At 42.5% G+C, this 21,584-nt stretch overlaps 1 protein-coding gene across 3 annotated transcripts in view; it reads right to left on the bottom strand.

The window, feature by feature from the left end:
• GNPTAB (N-acetylglucosamine-1-phosphate transferase subunits alpha and beta) overlaps positions 1 to 21,584 on the bottom strand; it is a 1,418,669-nt gene that overhangs the window by 274,590 nt on the left and 1,122,495 nt on the right. For all 3 annotated transcript variants that reach the window (XM_044087751.1, XM_044087750.1, XM_044087752.1), the window contains exon 17: positions 8,603 to 8,688. In XM_044087751.1, coding sequence (XP_043943686.1) covers positions 8,603 to 8,688 — 86 coding nt within the window. The remainder of the gene's footprint in view (positions 1 to 8,602; positions 8,689 to 21,584) is intronic.

Here is a 21,584-nt window from a genome sequence, read left to right as displayed (position 1 = left end):
GCATTTTTTGTGTGAATGGTTTCCATTTGGGTGGCCTCTGATCTTTTTGTAAGTTACTAGTCAGTACCTCCACATATGTGAGTTTGTGTGTCATGTCCTTATTTAGTTATGAAGTGTGTATGTGCTTACAATCTGTTTGGCATTCAGTTTGTCCTTATGTGAGTGTCTTGCCTCCAATTTATAATGTAAATACATCTCTCACATGAAGTACTTTGTTTCAGGAGTAAGTGGTTGTCCGTATACATGAGACAATTGCGACATTGCCTCAGGATGCTCATGTCTATCAGGCTGGCCAGAGAGATGACAGGAAACTGCCCATGCATGACAGCAGGCTCTTGTTGTATGTTTTATTAGTGAAGGGAATGGGTTAATTAGACATGACTGTGCTGGTGGAGCAGAGACTACAAGAGGGACCTATACTTTGTGTAGGCTAAGGTCGATCAATCAGGCAACAAGCAGAAGAAAAGCTTCGAAGGGTTTCACTGACAACTGCTTAGGGAAAAACTAAGTTTCCAGGCTTTTGTGTCTATACAAAGGCACTGCTGACCATTGCTGCATGAAGAGCAGCACCATTCAAACACAAGACTTAAATACGAGCAAAGAGAAACAAGTTTTAAGTTAATTACAAAGCACACAATAAGCCTTCCACTAGCAATCAGCAACTCAGACAGGTTAGATTAGCACACTTCTGCCACAAGGGTGCAAAAAATTACTTTCTTAATGTAGAATAGCTGGTTTGGAGTACAAGTGTAACAAGACCACACAAACTACCTACAACAGCCCTACAACTAACAGATACAATGTAATAAAATGCAATTAACTACTTAAAGCAGAAGCAGACAATAGAGTTTTTGTTTGAAACTGTACAGTCACAGTATATAATAGAAAAAGATACTTAGACCCTTTTTACGTGTTTCTAAACTCAGATAGATCAGGTAAACATCTACTGCCACTAGATAAATAATCCCAAGCCTCCTAGATACAGACATAGCAGTGTACTTAAACAGCTTACAAAAGTGTTATTATTCAATACAAGTGTTTGCTCTTTGTATAAATGAGCCAAGAGCCACTCAATTGTACAGAAATTATAAAGGCACTAAACACAATATAAGCGGATTAACAAGCCCTTCAGCCAATAAAACTACATGCAGAAATCGCATGCATTTCCCCAAATGAAACAGTCCAGGCTATCTCCCAGTGCACGAGATGGAAAATCCACTGTCCTCTTGATGTAAAAACAAGTGCTTACTAGAGTGTAAAAATACCCCACTTTATCCAACAGATAGCTACACAATGAATTCAGAGCAAGTAAATCAGTAAAACAGACAATGAGAGGCAAAACAAACATTTTCACTATAAGCACAAGGAAAGGCAAATAAATAATTCAAGATAACAACCAAAGTCTAAAAAGGGAAGAGCTTAAGCTCAATTTACAGTAGGGATGGACAGCTTAAAATCACCAGGTTTAAAAAACAGATCAATGAAAGGGAGGATGGGCGGGAAAAACTAGCATAGAATCACCAGCAGTGGTTTAATTTGCGCAGGCTTGAAATCTTTTCAGCAAAAGACAAAGGCCCAGAAATTCACTGTGTATTTATGTAACCCTCAAAGAGTTTAACCAAAGAAAAAACATGTGACGTGAGCAGCCTGGATAATTTAAGTACTTATTTCTCACAAAGAACAAAAACACCAGACTAAGCATACTTCTTAAAAGAGAAAACAAAATGGAGCAGGTAAAACAGAAAACAGCTTTATCAACTGACAGACAAGAAAATATAGGTTTACTGTCTTCATCCAGTTAGGAAATCTCCAGCAGTGCCTTAGTTTATGCAGGCTCGAAATCTTATCAGCAAAAAAAATAAAGGCCCACAAATTCACTGTGTATTTAAGCACTATTCACATGCTTTACTATCTATATGACAAACCCAACAATGCTACTTTCAAATGCTCAATGATCAACATCTATTAATGCACAAGTATATTTTATCCTACACTAGTTGCCTTTAATTCACACAAATGTAATCTGATTAACAAATGAATGTGTAATTGTTAATGTATATTACTTATCGTCTGTTTAAAAATGTTTGTACTATGATTGGCGCTTTTCTCACTGGGCCACCGCTGAAATTTTTTTTAATTAAACACAGTTGGATAAACTTAGCAAAAAAAAAAAAAAAAAAAAAAAAAAGCAAAATAAATTAATAAAAATGAAATTCAGTAAAAACTTAGCATCTGTTATTTAGCACTTGTTTCACCTTAGTCACAGCTACATGAAGCAACTGTCAAACCTAGCAAGCAACACTCGTAAGGAAGCAAACAGTCATGGTAAGGGCAACAGTCCACGTGCAGGACACAAGGTACACAAACACACATTTAAGGGCAATTTACATGCACACCTTTCTTTGGGATGTGGGAAGAAACAAGTAAAACCCAAAGAACATCCACAGAGAAAGAACCTCAGATGAGAACTAACCAAGAAACCCAGGGCAGCAAAGCAAAAACACCAACTGCTGCACCACTGTGCCAGCCTTGCATGATTTTCTGACTTTTGAGTGAAAAGCACCAATTAACATATTAACTTAAACCTCCAACTGTGCAGTATCTTATTGTTAGCATGCTTTACACTCCCATCAGTCTGACTATTCTAACTTCACTGTTCCAAGATGCCACACAAACTTTCACTCAAAGCACCACCTCGACACAGTTCCTAAGCCGCACAATAACATCCTCTATTTCACTCAAGTCTCATTTCTCTTTAGTACTGTCCTTTTCTCAGAGCCTTTACACCCTGTCCCTTAGCACCGTAACATCTACCAGTTCTATTAACAACCCTAATGTTTCATAAGATGACACCTTCCCCTTTGACATCATCTGTACCTCATCTTCTCACTACTGGCAGTTTTCATTTACCTCTCTCATGCTATACTTCCTCTACAAATCTTAGCAAAGCCTACTTCTTTTCCCAAGACTATTTATTCAGCGCAACACTGTAAATGTAATTCTCACAATAACTGCATGACACACAACCCTGTAAGCATAACACTATTTCATATTTTCTTGACTAGTTCCCTACTGTTATTCTAACAAAATCTGTGAGCAAGTTAAACTCAAAGAAGCAATGCAATGCACAAATTCATAAATAAAATAAAACAGCATTTTGATAGCAACACATATTTCATTTTTTGGAATTTTTTAAGGGAAAAATGAACAAATTTCAGTCTTTCCTACATTTCCATACCATGGTTATGCTTTTCATTGTGAAAAGCCTGCAACAGGATTCAGAGCAGTTCTTTAATTTTTAAAAATCAATACCCACACACTGTCAGCATGACAGTTGCTAAGGCAATTTCCTACTGCTCACTGAGAATCCATTTGGGATGCAGGGAGAATGTAGTTTTAACACCAACAGACCAGCTTAATAGCTGCCATACTGCCCTATTACAACTGTTTTTTCCCCCAACATTCCTTTGTAAACTTGCTCACCTTAAAAAGCTTAACTGGTGTCCAACAATTCCTGAAAAGAAAATACTGAAATCTCTTCAGTTTCCTTTAAATCTTTTCCTGTTTCATAAAAGACTAAAAATTTTACTATGCTGAGTGAAGTCCACATCCATGCATGTACAGCAGGTAAATAGATGTCAAAAATGAAAGTATTGGCATCACTAGCCAATTATTGACCGGGAAAACAGAACATGGAAAAAAGTATAAAGATAACACAACCCAATGCCCCACAATGAAAGCTCCCATCCAGGATGTGATAAACTAGGTTTGAGTACCGTCCCAGGTTCCTGAAACTCTACTGAGGGGACTGTTGGACAGCTCATTCCCCTGCAGAGAAGACACTGAGAGTCCAACCTCATAGTTTAGTTTGTCATAATGCTGACATTGCTAAATTCAAAAATACATAGCCAGGTTAAGCTGGAAAGTGAGAGAGGTGTCACTCCATAGAAATAATATGCTTTACAAACACCCAAATATGTAGTACAGCAAGGAAAGAAGACAGAGCATTAAAAAAAAATAGTTATAATGTGACACACATGGAACTTGACACTACACTGTTGCTCCCTTGTGGGAATGAAAGGGAAAGGCAGGGTGGGTAAAAGGGAAGGAGAGGTGAAAACAGAGTTTAGCAAGCAGTGGAGACCAAAACAGCTTAAAGAAACTTTACACTCATTTTCACAGTTTTATTTCTGTTAAACTGTAACTGAAACTTTATGGTCTAGGAAACAAAGTCTTGACATAATTCACTGTCTATGTTCTTTGAAATGTTTGCTACTTGCACATTATTGCTTCTTCCATCACATTTCACACTGTATTTTTTTTGTTGCGCGCGTGTGTGTATTATGAAAATGCAGTAAACTTCTAGAAATTCCCTAGCACTATCCGTGCACTTATTTATTTTACACACACATAATATGCATGTATGTATATGTATATGTATATATATATATATATATATATATATATATATATATATATATATATATATATGTGTGTGTGTGTGTGTGTGTGTATATATATATATATATATATATATATGTATAGATATATATAAGTAGCATTAGAGAGCACAACACTGAAGTGTGCAGGCATGGATGAACACAACATCAATGCAGACAGACACTTCAAAAAAAAACAAAAAAAAAACACAGCAATCGAAAAAGGAAAACAGTCTACTTTTCTGATCACTAAACTGTAACTAGCAATCACCTCAGAACAAATCTGCCTAAATAGAAGGAAAGGGAGAGTTGTAAATTAACATGTAGGTTAAGGTTATGGTAAAGACAACTTTGGGATTAGTACACATGAGTAAGGTAAACTGAGGAGAATTCAAGAGACACAACTGTTCCATGTTACCACACATACATATGTCTGTGTTTAGCTTAGACTTAATACTCTCTGACGAGCAATGATCGATGGAAAATATACTGAGCAACTTCACTGGAGATTAGAATCAGTGAAACAAAAAAAAAATCTAAAACCGGTGATTGCAAATATAAAGAAATGCATTACATTTGTGATTACCAAAAAATACTAAACACTTTGGTTTTCTGTCCACAACCTCCAGATAGATCGGAAGGCTCTGCTCCCACAACATGGAACTTAAATGCCAGGGTCAACCACAGAGAAAGGGAAGACTGCTAAATTATACAACAGCCATCCTCCTCAAGTTCAACTTTAAGATAATTTGACCACCTTCATCCCTGAAGAGTTTTTCTACAAACCTCAGCATGAGATAAATGTGTTCACTAACAAAATTTACAGAGCCTATATATATATATATATATATATATATATATATATGTACTTCCATAGTGGTGTAGCGGTAGCGTTGTTGCCTCACAGCAAGAGGTTCGAGGTTCTCCCGTTCGATTCTCGGCTTGGGTTGGGAGTGCCTTCTGTGTGGAGTCTACATGTCCTCCCCGTGGTCGAGTGGGCGTTCGAAAGAAATGCATTGAATGGGTGTGCCTTCGTTGAAGGTTGGGCATCGGGCTGGCAACTCAACACCATAAAATCCAACTGCCAATCATTAGCAGACCGGAGTTCCACTGTGGCGACCCTTAACTGGGAAAAGTCAAAAGACAAACAACATATTATATATATATATATATATATATATATATATATATATATATAGATATAGATATATATAGATATATAGATATAGATATTATTGCATGAAGTGTGGTGATTATGCTCTGATATTCAGAAAAAGATGAATCAGTTAACTGGTACCCAAACTTAACAAATGTTAAGCACCCCCTGCTTAAGTTGTTAAGGTCAGGTCTAGTGCTACACTGTAAAATCTGCCAGTATGGACCAGCAAATGACAGCAGTGGAATAAAAGATTTGGTTCTACCTGCTGTCCGTTCTGATAAATTGTCCATTATTCTTTACAAACTTAGAAAATGGCTAGAATAACTGGTTGCGTGTTCGCCTGCATTTTCTCTGAAGGATACAAAACTCAAATATATGTCACTGGAGCTCCCTTCTGTGTGGAGTCTGCATGTCATCCGCACGGTCGAGTGATGTTGGAAAGATATGCGTGAATGGGCGGGCCTTCGTTGAAGGTTGGGCTGGCACCGCGGCACTGTAAAAATCGACTGCCAGTCCTTAGCGGACTGGAGTTCCGCTGTAGCGACCCCTAACCGGGAAAAGCCGAAAGAAACATAACATTCAGTGACTTCAATCCTCCATGATTTGTCTGAAAATCACTGGCTTAATGAGGAAGAGACCAAACAAATGAGGCAAAAATATGGGCATTCTGTGAAATTCTGGACAATTTTGAGGCATGGCAAGGTGAGTGCAAATGTAAGGGACTGTATGTTACACTGCCTTTATGCCTTTGAAAGCTGGCAAAACACTTAGCATTTTTTTATTGTAACTAGTAGTACATGGAGCAAGTAAAGCTCCATGCACTACAAAGAATTATGATTGGGTCTCCAATGATAACCTTTAATTATGTGTTCTCGACATGGATGCAAAGATTCACCTCTCGAGCTTCACTCTCCAGGTGACTCTCTTGGTATCCATGTCTTGAATACCTAATAAGCTGGTTATGATCTGCAACCCGATCATGACTCTCTATATTGTATATATCATAAGATATATATATATATATATATATATATATATATATATATATATATATATATCTATCCCCGGGCCTCTCCTGAAAAAGGGCAATTTCAGCCAGCAAATGTAAAATAAAAGAGTGTGTGTGTGTGTGTGTGTGTGTGTGTGTGTATGTGTGTGTGTGTGTGTGTGTGTGTGTGTGTGTGTGTGTGTGTGTATATATATATATATATATATATATATATATATTTACATATATATACACACACACACACACATATACACACACACGTGATTAATAAGCAACAGCTGCCTCAAGAGCTACGCAAGGGCTACTGTCCTTGAGAATGTAGATTTCCCTATCATTTTAGTCTAATAAGAATTACATGGTGTTTCTATGAAGTTACATGTAAAGGAAGAAAGCAGAACTGAGAAAAGATAGAGACAGTACATAAGGCTTGGAGTTCTGAAGTGTAACAGTAGTTCCATTCGTAAAAGCAGGCATTTTCAATTAGATGGACCTGATAAAGCTAAGGTGAAAGTGTTTCCTTTAATATAGTTCTACAGTTGAAGCTCATAGTGTGTTGTCATGCTTTGTTTGTAAATAGTTAATAGTTAGTAAATAGTTAAAAATAAAAATAAAATCTTTTTAACTAATAATGAGGTTTCACATGATGTTGAGCTAGTAACCCTCACAGGTCTTTCTGGAATATTCAAATAAGGGACTAACCTATAAGATTTGGGATTGGCTCCTTCTTTTTCTATCTCCCAGATTTTCCTCCAATCAGCTCCCATGGAACCTCTCACCATTGTCTGTAACTGCCTTTAAATAACTGGCCCACTGAATGTAATGTATTAAAACAAGAACACTCACCCATCTACCTGCTGAAGTGAATCAACTACTGGAAACTTCAACACAATGTCTTTACTCCTCCTACAGGGAGGGTATCAGAGAGAGAGTCTCCTAGATCTGCTAAATAAAGTGATTTTATCTGTTCAAATCCTGTGTACTCTGTTTTTTAATAGCCCCTACTGTTAGTAAGAATTCTGAAGTGAAAACGTCCCACTCAGTACTGCAAACATACCAAAAAGCTGCTGGAAGCTGTTATGGTACAGATGTACAGAATGAGGCAGTAGGCTGTCAAATCAAATAACTTTTGCACTAATTGCTGAATAAAGTAGTCTTTCATTTAACAACGGTTTCATCCTTGGGATAAAGGCACAAAATTAGCTTTTATTTTATTTACTTATGACTGTTAACTTCTGACTGCCATTTGTACATTAGCTGAATTAAGGACATTTTATTTCTGAAAACATTAAACAAAAGTACTTTGCTGATGCATAATGAAACCCAAAAGTGAAGCGTTGAGTTAATTCCACTTGAAATTCTAATATATATATTGTCATCCCAGTTTTTTTTTTATTATTTTGTAGTGCTGTTAAATTGCCTGAAAATCTTTATAAAAATATTTCAATGAGTTGTTAAACTTTGCTTAAAAAGTTTGTTGTATGTGAGAAAACTCCATTTCTAAAGTCTGAAATCACAATGCTGTTGTACCACTACTGTGATACACTTAGCCTAATAAACTATCCTAAATACATAATAAAACTATCCTAAATACATAATATTAACAGCAGAGCTGCATCTGATGATGCCAAATAAGCACCAAAAACAATAATGCAAGTGATACTTTGCCAACTAGCATATATTTCAAAGCACCAAGACTGGATGTTTCACAGAGCAGTAAAATTATCAATGAGTTTCCAAGAGTGAAGTTACTTTTTAATAACTTTGCCATACGCAATAAAATACAATGCGCGCTTGCAACTTGTTTGCTTGCAATTAAAGCATGGGTTTCCTTTGCATTTTAAGTTACTTTTACTCAAACTACTGACAAAGTCTAAAAAAAAGATAAAAAAAATGTTGCCTTTTATATAATAATATTAACCTAAGTGCAGTGTCAAGGCAGAATCAAGTAGAAAACAAACACTTAACAGTACTGGCAAATAAAAAAATATGACTTACCTGTATTTGTTTTTGTCTTTGTATGCTTTGCGTATGGCGTCAGTTACTGGTTTACAGTTGAGCACCAAACCTTTTGTCACAGGAGGCTAGAATTAAATAAAGACACACCAGCACATTAGTATTAGTTGAAGTACAAATGCAGGAAATAATTGAGAGTCAAAACACTATATACACAGGTTTTGATACACCATTTTTTGTGGTAATAGTTGCAGGTATTGAACTGATTTTACATTCAGTATACACAATTTATTTAACTAAGGTGCTACTACAGGATATCTGTTACGATAACTCCTGCCCAAGCTAGGATGCATTACATTATTGTATTACTTCTAACAATTAAAGCTCTACGGAGGAGAGGTCAGCAGTGGAATTCTCATCTACACAACCAACAATGTCAACGCCTCTCTCATCCAAACTATGTACATATTTTTTGTTGTCTTTACAGTAGGGTCAAATTCCATGCAGCCCTGCCTCCACCAGTTTTCTTCACTTTGGTTCCTGAAGGACTGTTGTGGAGTTTAAATCAGTTGCATCATGGCGGTAAGATCATGAGGGAAGGACTTGTTTCTGGTCTTCGTGTGTCATGCTATACTATACTTTAAGACAGCGTAAAAATGAATTAAGGAAATCTATGCTTTCCCATTTGTGCTAAAGTGGGAGGAGCTACTATCTTTTCACAACTTAGGACAATGAACGTAACAGCAAAACAACCGAACAAGAGAATGGTGAAACCAACAATACAGTAAATGGTGTTAAAATGTGAATCATAACTAAAATCTTGTATTCTTGATGGAGGTGTTTTGCTTACTGGATTGTACTGTGTGAGGAAAAATTACTCCTGGCAACAGCTGTGGTGTAATCATCCTTAAAAAAATACAGACTTACCAAAGATGCATCTTAGTGACTTTTAGCATCTTTACAGAAACAGGCAAGAAAGCCATAATAAACCCCCTTTAGTTGGCAACAAATACCTCTGTGAATGATGCACATGCTATAAGCCTAACTATGCTCACAACTGCCTTAAGCCTCTAATCAAGCAACTTCAAAATGGATATACTGTTGGATAAATCTGTAAACCTACATCTCAGTAACCCCACACTTGCATGCATACACACATCTCCTGTTAGTTTAGTTTATTTTTCTTTCTGTCCTTCTATACTGTGGAAGCCACCATTTTTTTTAGTAATCCCAAACTTGCATACCTACAAATATCTCCTTTATGCTTATTGTCCTGTTTAAAGGTTAGAAAGCTGAAATGCAAAACTGAAATATAGTGCACTACTCTTGTTTGGCAAACATTACTTAAGGTGTATGAGTATAGACAAATAGCTAACTAGTTCAACCATCAAGAAATCCTTAACTTTCTCTCTCTCTCCCCCTCCCAGTGAAACAAGCACATATACCTTCAGCAGCAGCAGTAGTCAGAATTATCATTTCACAGTACCTAAAGAACTTGCACAGCTGAATTTCACCTGCAGTTGGCAAAAAGTTCACACGCAACAAATAAAATCAAATCTATGCAAGGCAATATGCAAATAACTTAATTTAAGTCTAGTGTGCATTGTTTTGTAGTGTTGAATTTGCTAGAAGGATATCCCCACCCCCACTCACAGGCCTTTTACTGCTGAAGGTGAAGCTACATTAACACTTCAGCATATTTCACTCTTATCAGTGTAATATATCCCTGGAAAGACACTGAAAAGCCCATAACTATAAAATCAGATGCTGTGACTCCAGACAAGTATTTAGAGTTCAGACAACTTATCGTGTTATGTAGTCCTATCTCACCTACATTCTCTGACTCGGCCGATTTTTACTAGCTCAAAGTCTCTCATTGGCTGGGCTAAGAGGGTATCCCATGGTGCACTGCTCCATATCCCCAGATCTCGTTTGCCGCTTGTGTAGCTCGGACGTCGTCTCGCTTGGCTGTGGCTAAGTACCCTCTTTTTTGCTATTTCTCTTTGAGAAAGTTGTTAGTTCAGACCCAAAAGCTATTTTAATAGCTATTCTTGTTGCTGATCGTTAAATTTGTGTGTGTGTTTTCAGTGCTTGAGAGTGTTAGTTGTTTTTGTATCCCTAACTGTTCCAGCGGGCTAGGCCCATTTTAGTTAGAGGACCTAGTCCGTGTGCTTAGTACAGTGTTTTTTCTGGTGTTCTAAATTGTGTGGTGTTTCCCACCCTTTTTTGTAAGTTGCATCTAGGTGTTTCACTAACGTTAATTATAAAATGTCCAAAGATCAGAAGGAACATAAGCCTTCTGGCTTTAAGAAATGTTCCAAATGCGGACATAAAATGTCCATCACGGATGGACACTCTGTGTGCGTCTACTGCCTAGGAGCCATCCATTTACAGGAGTCGTGTAGCTTTTGCCACACGTTCAGTCCTAGGGTGCTCTAGGAGAGAAAAAACAAATTAATATTAAAGGGACTTTTGAAACCGTCATTCGAGGAAGCTATAGATTCGGCTTCTAGTACTCAGTCTAAGTCTAAAGCTTCCAAGTCTAAGAAAAGGTCTCCGGCTCCATCTGCCATTTTGGAGCCTCCGGAGAAGATTACTGTTTTGGATTCTACCTCCTCAGCTCAACTGTCCTCGGGGCCACAGGAGGTATCAGTGTTAACTGAATTGGCGTTGGCTCCCATTATTCTTGAGCCCATTCGGAGCCGGTCGCCCAGTGTCAGGCATGGTTCACCGGACAAGAGATCCCAATCTCCATCGCTCTCCTCCAAATCCTCCAGGTTTTCTGATTTGGATGTTGATAGGGTAAGTGCAGAGGCTCCTGCAGTCGTTGGTGTTGGCCAAATTTTTCTCGGCTCTGACCCACTCGGCTCCGGAGCCAGTTTCTATGACCGTTTCGATGATTCCTCCTCCGAGCACATCCTTGTTGTCAGAGCCGGTATGCTCCGCTCCAAGTGATGTTCCTGCGCCGGCTACGATACCCCCTTTGGGTCTATCGGTGCAGACATCGGCTCCGACCATGTCGGTTCCATCCACAGGGTTCGGGACTCTAGTCTCTTCGGTCGGGCCCGAGGGGGATACTTCGGGACAGCTGTCGGTTCCGAGTCGCCCACTCGGTGCATCGGCTTGGGGGACCCCGGTCCCGGTCGTGGCCTCGGAAGCCGATCGGTCCTTGGACTCGGGGGGGGGGGGCCTGCACGCTGGCAAGATCATCAGCTACATCACCCGGGTCGGTCATTCCGTCCCCCACCACCCCGGCAAGAGCCTCTGACACTCTCCTATCCATGGAAAGTTGCGCGCCAGGCCCTAAGGATACCCCCACTAGTGGTCCCCAACTTTTTGAGGGTCTCCCAGAGTCCGTGCCTGAGGAGCCTCCTAGAAAGAAATTGTGTAACAGGAAGCACACAGACCCCCAGGATGAGTCTCTCACCTCCGATACTGACCTCGAGGAATCGGAAGGGTCCCCCAAGTCTTCGTCTGATGATGTTTCCTTCTCCGATATCCTGGAGATATTGAAACAAAGAGGAGGCTGGCCGTCCAAAACTCCTTCCGAGGAGGAGTCAGTATTCCTTGAGGCTTTTGGCGCTCAATCTTCCACCTCCTGGGTGTCTCCACCCTTCGACGAACTTCTTGACCTCATTTGTCGAAGAGTGTGGGAAAACCCTGATTCTGTGAAGCCTGTGCCCAGGCGTCCCAAAAAATTCCTGTCCGCACCCCAGGGAAAAGAGTTTCTATCAAAAGGAGTCCCGGTAGATGCCATGGTGGTGGCGGCAGCAACCCAGAAGGAAGTTGCAGAGTCTTTATCGGTCCATCCTCCTAACAAGGAGTCTAGGACCATGGACCGGTACGGGAAGCATATCCTATCTTCAGCAACCTTCACTTTACAGTCGCTGAATTATTTATCTCACTTCACTCGGCTCCAGAGAAATCTCCTCAAAGAACTGGGAGATACTCTTGCGGGTAACATACCTGAGGCAGTGGCTCAGACGGTTAATGCACAGGTTTCTACCCTCAACTCCATCGCTAACTTGTCCATGTGGCTCATCTCGTATGCGGCCAAGGGAGTGAGTAGGGCGGCGAGCTCAGGGGTCACCCTTAGAAGGCAAGCCTGGCTGCGCCTGTGTCACTTCGCGGAGGCCATCAGGTCTTCCTTCACTGACGCCCCATTTGACGGTTCCTCCTTGTTTGGGACCAAAGTGAAAGACACCCTCACCAGGTGCGAGCAAGAGGGAAAGACCCTGTCTGCTGTAGGAGTCCATTTTTCCCTTCCTTCTAGGCCTTATCCCAAGGCCCAGCAGGGGAGGAGATGTGGTTCAAGAAATCACAGAGGTTTTTTCCTGCCGCACAAGGTGAACCCCCCCTACAGAGGCAGGGGAGGGGGGTTACTCAGGGAGACTTCGCTCCAGAGGCAGAGGGGGCCCCCGCAATTCGGGAGACCGCGACTCCTTCTGTGGCTCTCCATACTCTTATTCCTGAGGGTGTGGCCAACTGCGCTTATCCGGAGCCAGTCAGAGGTCGAATTTCCTTATACCCGGAAGCCTGGGAGAGCATCACCCAGGACCGATGTGTACTAAGGATAGATGTGAGAGTGTTCAATCTCACCGTTTGTTCTTACACCTGGGTTCAGAGCCGATCCTCGGCTCCGTGTTGGCCGCTTGGCAAAGCTCTGCATCGAGAAGAAGCTCAAGACCAACCTATCTCCCACAATCCCCCTCTGCCTTTACCTCAGATCTAGTTTGCCGCTGCAACGTTCGCATCATTTTTGATGAGCCCGGACCACCTCAAAGCTAAGATTGTTTTATCTGATATATTTTTTGGATAAAATTTCTTCTTCTTTCTTTCTTAAAGTTGTTGTGTGTAGTGTGTCGAGGGTTTCTCTAGTGCGTATATAAATTTTATATACTTATTTAAAGTTAGTTCCCTCGGGGCCTACCCCACCCTTTAACTTATACACAGGATTTGACTTTAACTGGATTGACCTTAACTACCGGATTTGACTTATTACTGGATTTGACATTTTAACTGGCTATTACACTGTTAAAAATTTTGTATTTGACTGTAATTTTAACATGTCTGAGAAAGCTAAGTCAGGCTTCAAACGGTGCCAATGTGGACAGAAAATGTCTGTCACAGATAATCATAGTTCCTGCGTCTACTGTCTTGACCCTCTCCATCTGCAAGAAGACTGCTCCATCTGTCATTCTTTCAGTGGAAGGGTCATGACAGATAGGCGCAGGAAACTTATGGATAGAGGCCTTTTGAAGCCTGCATTCCAAGAGGCTCTGGATGCATCAGACCAGACATCTAAATCCTCGAAGGAATCGAAGACGTCGGAACCAATGTCATTAGCTCCGAGCTCTTCATTTAAAGTTCGCTCACCGGTTCCACAGACCTCGGGGCCGAGTGTTGAACTTTTGTCAGTTACCGAGCCTCGAGTCTTGGAACCGGTGACGGAGCTTCCTCCTCCTGTGCTTTTGAGGTCGGCTCCATCTTCAATTCCTTCAACGCGTTCTTCTAGGCCCCTCTCCGACACCGATGTAGACCGCGTGGTGCAGAAATTGATGGAGAATACGGCCTTGTCCAAACTCATCTCTGTCTCCTCCCAGTTGGTGTCGAGACTCGAAGGCCTTCCCTTATCTCCATCTGTTCCTCCTCCGAGGCCTATCCAGTCTTCGGAGCCGGGAGAGGCTGATCTGATTATTGTGGAGCCCTCGGTGCCGGAACCGTCTTTTTCTCGGTCGGCACCATTCACCTCGACTCCGATGGACCCGGTACCGGAGTTGTGGAGCCGAAGCTCCATCCTTGGATCTGGGACTGAGAGTTGGACCGACGTTTCGGTTCCGACTCTCCCTCTCGGAGCCTCGGCTCGGATCGACTCGGCTCCGTCCTCGGGGTCTATGCCATCGCTTCCTGTCTCGGGGATTCCTCAGTTTTTTCGGAACCGAGGGATACCTCGACTCGGGACCCGGGGGCCTTCGACCTCATGAGGAAGGCTTTGTCGACTCAGACAACCACCTCAGCAGAAACAGCTTCTCCTTCCCATAAGGGTCCGTTATCCTCCTCTGCACCCACGGCTACATCTAAGCGTCGAGCACCAGTGTCTCAGCCACCCCCAGAGGGTGCCCCCTCTTCCTTGGAGGCTTCATCGGATGCTCCCCCCGAAGAAGTTCCGAGGAAAAGATTGTGTAAGAGGAGACACTTGGATTCCCCACAAGAATCCTTGACATCGGACACTGACTTAGATGAGTCAGAAGGGTCCCCAAAATCACTCTCAGAGGATGTCTCCTTTTCTGACATCCTGGAGATCCTAAAACAGAGAGGTGATTGGCAAGCCCTACCCCCTTCTGAGGATGAGTCAGTCTTGCTGAAGGCATTCGGTGCTCGCCCTTCCTCCTCCTGGGTCACTCCGCCCTTCGATGAGTTGATGGAATTGATTGCTCGAAGGGCGTGGGAGACACCTGACACGGTGGAGCCAGTCCCTAGAAAGCCTAATAAATATATTACTGCCCCACAAGACAAGGCTCATCTCACAAAGGGAGTTCCAGTGGACGCTATGGTGGTGGCAGCTGCCACGAAAAAGGAGATGTCTGAATCTTCCTCATCTGTCCATCTGCCTAACAGAGATTCTAGGACTGTGGACAGGTATGGGAAGCGCATTTGACCCATTTCACACGGTTACAGAGGGATCTAGTCAAAGAGTTGGGAGATACCCTCCAGGGTACTACAGATGCTGCTGTCTCGGAGAAAGTTACAGCGCAACTCAATACCCTTACTTCTATTGCGAACTCGTCCATGAGGCTGATCTCATACGCAGCCGAAGGATCGAGTAGGGCTGCGGCTTCAGCGATTGCTCTTCGTAGACAATCCTGGATGCGCTTATGTTCCTTTGCGGAAGCCTTCAAGTCTTCCTTTACTAACGCCCCATTTGATGGTGCCACTCTCTTTGGCCCAAAAGTAAAGGAGACCCTTACCTGGTGTGAGCAAGAGGGAAAGACTCTGTCTGCTGTTGGAGTCCGTTTTTCCATCCCATCCAGACCGTACCCCAAAGGGCAACGTGGTGGAAAAATGTGGTTTCGAAAACCCCAAGGCTCTTTCCCAGGCACACAGGGTGATGCCTCCTCTAGAGGCAGAGGAGGGGGAAGAGGTGGAAGACGTCGCCCTGGCGGCAGAGGGGGTCCGCAAAACCAAGGTGACAGGGATACACTCCCCGGGAAACCTTTCCAGCACTCCTGAGAGGAGGCCCGACTGTCCTGCTCTGGAGGCAGTCGGGGGTCGCTTAGCTTTATACCCTCAGGCCTGGCAAAGTCTTACATCGGACAATTGGGTAAAAAGCATTGTTACCAGAGGTTACAGAATTCCTTTCCTATTACCCCCTATTCCGCAGAAAAGACTCCCAGATGTACCGCCCCATCTGCGAGGCCCTGCAGCTATAGAAATTTCAAAGCTGCTAGAAAAAAGAGTCATCCAACCAGTCCCAGCGGACCAAAGAGGATTCGGAACTTACTCAAGGTTCTTTTAGTTCCAAAAGACAGGGGACTGGAGGCCAATTCTGGACCTAAGCAAACTCAATACCTTCATCAAGAAAGAAAAGTTCCGGATGGTCACGCTTCAATCGATCCTTCCATTCTTACAGAAGGATGACTGGATGTGCTCAATAGATCTAAAGGACGCGTACTACCACATCAAAATGGCCAGGGTGTCCAGGGATCACTTGCGCTTCCGGCTGGGAGCCAGTCGCTTTCAATTTCGAGCCCTGCCCTTTGGTCTGACCTCAGCCCCCAGGGTTTTCACCAAATGTATGGCAGTGGTAGCGTCTCACTTGAGACGCCTGGGATTCCAGGTGTTTCCGTATCTGGACGACTGGCTCCTTTCTGCCACCACCGAGCGTCGACTGATTCAGGCCAGGGATTACACACTGCAACTCGGTGTTCATCTCGGAATTTCCGTAAATTTCGAAAAATCTTTATTACAGCCATCACAGCATATCTCATTCATAGGATCAGAATTGGATACGCGTTGCTTAATCCTGAGACTTCCTCCAGAAAGAATAGCCTCCCTACAAAACCACATATCTCTTCTCCTATTACCAAAAAAATCCCCAGCAAAATTGGTTCTGAAGGTTTTGGGTCTCATGGCAGCTTCCCTCATTGCGGTACCCTTGGGAAGACTGCACATGAGAGTTCTTCAATGGCTACTGTTTGCACAATGGTCGTTCCAACAGTTACCCCTGACACACGAAATTCATATCACGAACATCTGCAAATTGCACCTGTCTTGGTGGCTTCAGACTTGCAATCTCTCCAGCGGAAGACCATTTGTACTACCCACGCCAACAGCTACGGTGACCACGGACGCTTCCCTGATAGGGTGAGGGGGCATCTTTCAGGGACAGACAGTCCAAGGCAAATGGACCAAATTGGAGTACAATCTGCACATCAATGTTCTAGAGATGAGGGCAGTGTTTCTAGAGTTGCAACACTTTTCTCCCCTTCTTCCTCTAGGGACCATTGCAGTTCAGTCGGACAACATGTCCGTAGTCTGGTACATAAACAAACAAGGGGGAACCAAGTCTTATCAACTATGCAGAGAGGCCATGAGAATCTGGCAATGGGCAGAGTCCACGGGTCGCTTTCTGATAGCAACGCACATCCCGGGGTTATCCAACGTCATAGCGGACAGGTTGAGCAGAGCCATCCTGTTACCTCACGAGTGGTCCCTCAAACCCTCAAACAATCAATTGCGAAGGAAATTTTTCACAAGTGAGGCCAGCCTTGCTGCGATCTGTTTGCGTCTCCAATGAACGCCAAATGCAGAAGCTATTTTGCCCTATTACCCCCTCCAGGGGAAGTCCCCAGGGACGCTCTGGTTCACGATTGGCCCCCGGGTCTCCTGTACGCCTTTCCTCCTATTCCCCTGATTGCAAAATTTCTACAGAAAGCCAGCAACCTGCAAAGGACAATAATCCTCATTGCCCCATTCTGGCCTCGTCAAATTTGGTTTCCCTTTCTTCTAGCACACCGAATTCGGGAACCCTGGATCCTGGACCCGGAGCCGGATCTGCTGACCCACTCGTCAGGGGTTCCCCACCCATCACTACTCTTCCTCAGACTAGCAGCTTGGCTGCTCCGCTTCCCTTGTTAGCCAGGTCTGATCTTCTTTCCCCTGCAGTTCAAAATATTCTGGTGGCTTCTCATAAAGCTTCCACTACAAAGATTTACACTAGTAAATGGAGGTGTTTTGTACACTGGGCAACTTCACAACAATTGGATCCCGTAATAGCCCCTCTTAACAGAGTCTTGGAGTTTTTAGCCGAACTTTTCCACCAAGGAGCTTCTCCTGCCACTTTGAGAGTGCAACTTGCTGCCATTTCAAACTTTCATGTAGGAGAAAATGGGGTTCCTATTATGGCTCATAAACTTTGTAAGGCCTTTCTAAAAGGATCTTTCCATATTAGGTCACCAGTTAGAATTCCTACATCACCTTGGAATTTGAACCTTCTATTATCACAGCTAATGCTACCACCCTTTGAACCAGCATCTTCTTGTCCTTTGAAGTTTTTGTCATGGAAAACCCTTTTTCTGGTAGCTATCACATCGGCCAGACGGGTATCGGAACTTCAAGCTCTTTCCGTTAAACACCCATATTTGATCTTTCACCCTGATAGAGTATCTCTTCGCACTAATCCATCCTTTCCTCCCAAAGTTTGCTCCGCTAATAATATTAATCAGTCCATTGAGCTCCCCACTTTTTTCAAGAACCATTCCAATAAGTTATAGGATTTCCAGGGACAGGGCAACCTTTGGTTCCACTGTGCTCAGGAACGTTCTCCCGTGAGTTCCTCAGGAACATGGAGCTAGGGACGCTACCCAGGTGTAAGAACAAACGGCAAGATTGAACACTCTCACATATAGAAGTTATGTCCTTACCATAACGTTCCATGTGGAGTGTTCATCTCGCCTTTGTTCTTACATTCCCACCCTCCCACCCTCAGGAAGAACGTCCAGTTTAGGTGTCTGGTTTGGTTCTCCTGCTTCTGCCTTTGTTCAGTTGTTGCGGCTGTGTTTCAGCTATGTTTTTTTGCATGAATGTGTTATATTCTCTTCCGTTGACTTCTGGTTTGCTTGCAAACTAGATCTGAGGTAAAGGCAGAGGGGGATTGTGGGAGATAGTTTGTTCTCAAGCTTCTTCTCGATGCAGAGCTTTGCCAAGCGGCCGACACGGAGCCGAGGATCGGCTCCGAACCCAGGTGTAAGAACAAAGGCGAGACAAACACTCCACATGGAACGTTATGGTAAGGACATAACTATTATTTTCCGGAGGTTACCTCATCCCATTCTCTTCAGTACCCCCGCCAATAACATTTAATGTGTAAGAGTTTTGAATTGAGTATCCCTTGAAGGCGATAAGCCGAGGTACCAGGATGGATTAAACTGGTGGAACTCATTTCTTGTGACTTCTTTGTTTTTTCTTTATTGCATTTATTTTTTGAGATTTTGCACGTTCAAAAATATTGGACCTGATTCTCACCAGCATTGCCATCCTATGGTCAACACTTACAGATATCACATCACTGATAAAATCTGAGTACTGCTCTATAACACACTGTTAGGGTAAAACCTAACTTACCACAAAATCCTTCTGCCTTTAGAGACTACTCTACGGCAAACCTAATCCAGCTAAAATGACTTGATGAAATTTAAACACTCTCCTCACCTTGATGACTCCATTTTGCATGCTACCACATTGTGTGGACAATTTTTCTGCCAGTCACAAAGTATGCATCGAGGCACCTGTCCCCATAAGACTTAACATAATGCAAAATTCAGGAATAGATTCCTATGGTGGAACCCTAGTATAAACAAGTTATACAACAAAAGGAAAAAAAACTCAAAAGCCACAAAAGCAAACTTAATGCCACATCATCTAGAGATGAACTCAAAAGGATTAACAAAGAACTCAAACAAAATCACATCTTCCAAAAGAATGAATTGAGAATTGCTACCTCTGCTAAGGACAAATTCAGAAAGCCTTCTTTAGCTATGTCAGAATCCTTATACTTCCCAGAATTTTCAGAGCTAGTACATAACAGCAGCCAAACTTTCTAGTCCTCTGAGGACACAACAAACATGCTAGTGAACAAATTCAGCTCTAACTTTATTCCCCTTTAGCCCTTTAACTTCTCCTGCTTATTAGCACACTCATACCCCCTTTCCTATGATCTCCTTCAAGCAAGTCCTCAATGCCCTCTCAAAGGTCAAAAATACTAGCGCCTTGGATCCTGATAACATACCATGCTGTCGTCTTGAAAGCACCAGGCACTGTCTGATAGATGCACTATACAGCCTACTCATCCTCAGCCTCTCCCACTGGATTTGTGTCAGAGGAATAGAGAACTGTGGTAGTCATTCTGCCCTTACAAGGGGAGATCTACTACTGATCCAGGAAACTATAGACCTAGAAACCTCACTAGCCTTACCTGTAAAGCAATAGAATGCATATTTATGGAACTTATTAATAACGACACAACATCAACAGTCTGCTAGTCCTTGTCCCAGCCTCTGGAACCTAGTGGGCTTCCCTGAACATGTCACCGATGCATTGGACTCTGGCAAATCAGTTCACACTGCCTACCTGGAGCTGGCCATGGCCTCTGATACCATCTCGCATTCTGGCATTATGAATTAGCTAATCAAAATAAATGTAAACTCCTGTGTTACTCACAGGACAGCAAACTGGCTAAAAATCTATTAATGTGAAAGACATGCTCCAGGGTGCATCCCTAGGACCACTTCTCTTTGGTTTTTACTTATCTTATGTCAAGTCTAACATCAAGGGCCTTTGGCTGACCATGTCTGCATATTGGAGCAATCATTAACTCATCATCTGACTTCCAGCTTCTTAAATTGGGACCAACAGACACCAATAAATACTGTCTGGGCCACGGCCTAAAATTAAATGCAGGGAAATGTAGCACTGTAACCTTTAGCAAAACTGGGTACCCATGTACCTACCACACAGCTGACCCACAAAAACTGTCTTGGCCATTAGGGACTTGGGCACTTTCATTAGCAATGAACTATCCTTTGAGCATAGGGTATAATGTTACTAAATTCTTTTACCTATGCAGACTAATAGTCAAGGGTACTTCCTCTGGATCTAAGGAATTTATCCTTCTCTAATCCTCCCTTATCAAGTCTATAATAACAGTACAATGGCCTAATTGGTATGTTCTTGTCTGAGTATGAGATACATCTTGAGAAAGTGCAGTGCTTCCTCATTAAGGGCATCTCTTCCATGAGCTACCTAGACGTCTTTAAAGCTCTCTTTCAGTTTCCTACAGACTCTTGAAAGATGATCTCTGTTTAGCCTACAGACCCTTGAAGAATCCAGTCCTATGCGACTTCCTGCACATCAGCAAAACTAACACCACCCTAAACAAGCACTCAAGAGATCCCGACTTCCACCAAAACATTAACAGGACTGGCTAGCGAGAGACACATACATCCCAGAGAATCCCTCTTTTATGGAATAGGCTTCCTTTGGCTATAAATCAAAGAAACTCTATGACCCTCTAAGCATAGCATGGATGAATGGCTGGGTAATTGCAAACACACCCTATCCGGCCCCTCAAGCCTCATTGAAAGGGCTTGAAACTAGATATAAATTAGTCACGTCAATAGGTACCCAAGATCTGGGATACTATGGCTAGGCTTCTAATGCTCCTCTGGATAAACAGCCAAGAATTAGCCTATGAAGCTGCCAATGCAAAAGGCACTGTTGGAACAAGCGGGCAATCATCCAGATCATATTAAAGCTTTTTAATAATACATCAAAGCATTTAATAAGTTTCAGTCTGAAGGCATGGAATGGATCAGTACACAGGTAAAATGTAAAATAAAAGTGCAAATGTAAGCCTGCCATAAGGTGAAGTTTGCGATCTTATACTGCAATAGCAAAGCACAGCGGCAATCAGAAGATCGCTTAAAGTAACGTTAAATATGGTACTTTACAGAAAACTTTCTTGTTC

Source organism: Protopterus annectens, chromosome 11.part0 (genome assembly GCF_019279795.1).
Source record: "Protopterus annectens isolate FY-2018-M chromosome 11.part0, PAN1.0, whole genome shotgun sequence".
NCBI lineage: Eukaryota > Metazoa > Chordata > Ceratodontiformes > Protopteridae > Protopterus > Protopterus annectens.
Note: the sequence above shows the minus strand (reverse complement) of the source record. Positions and strands in the feature narration are given on the sequence as shown.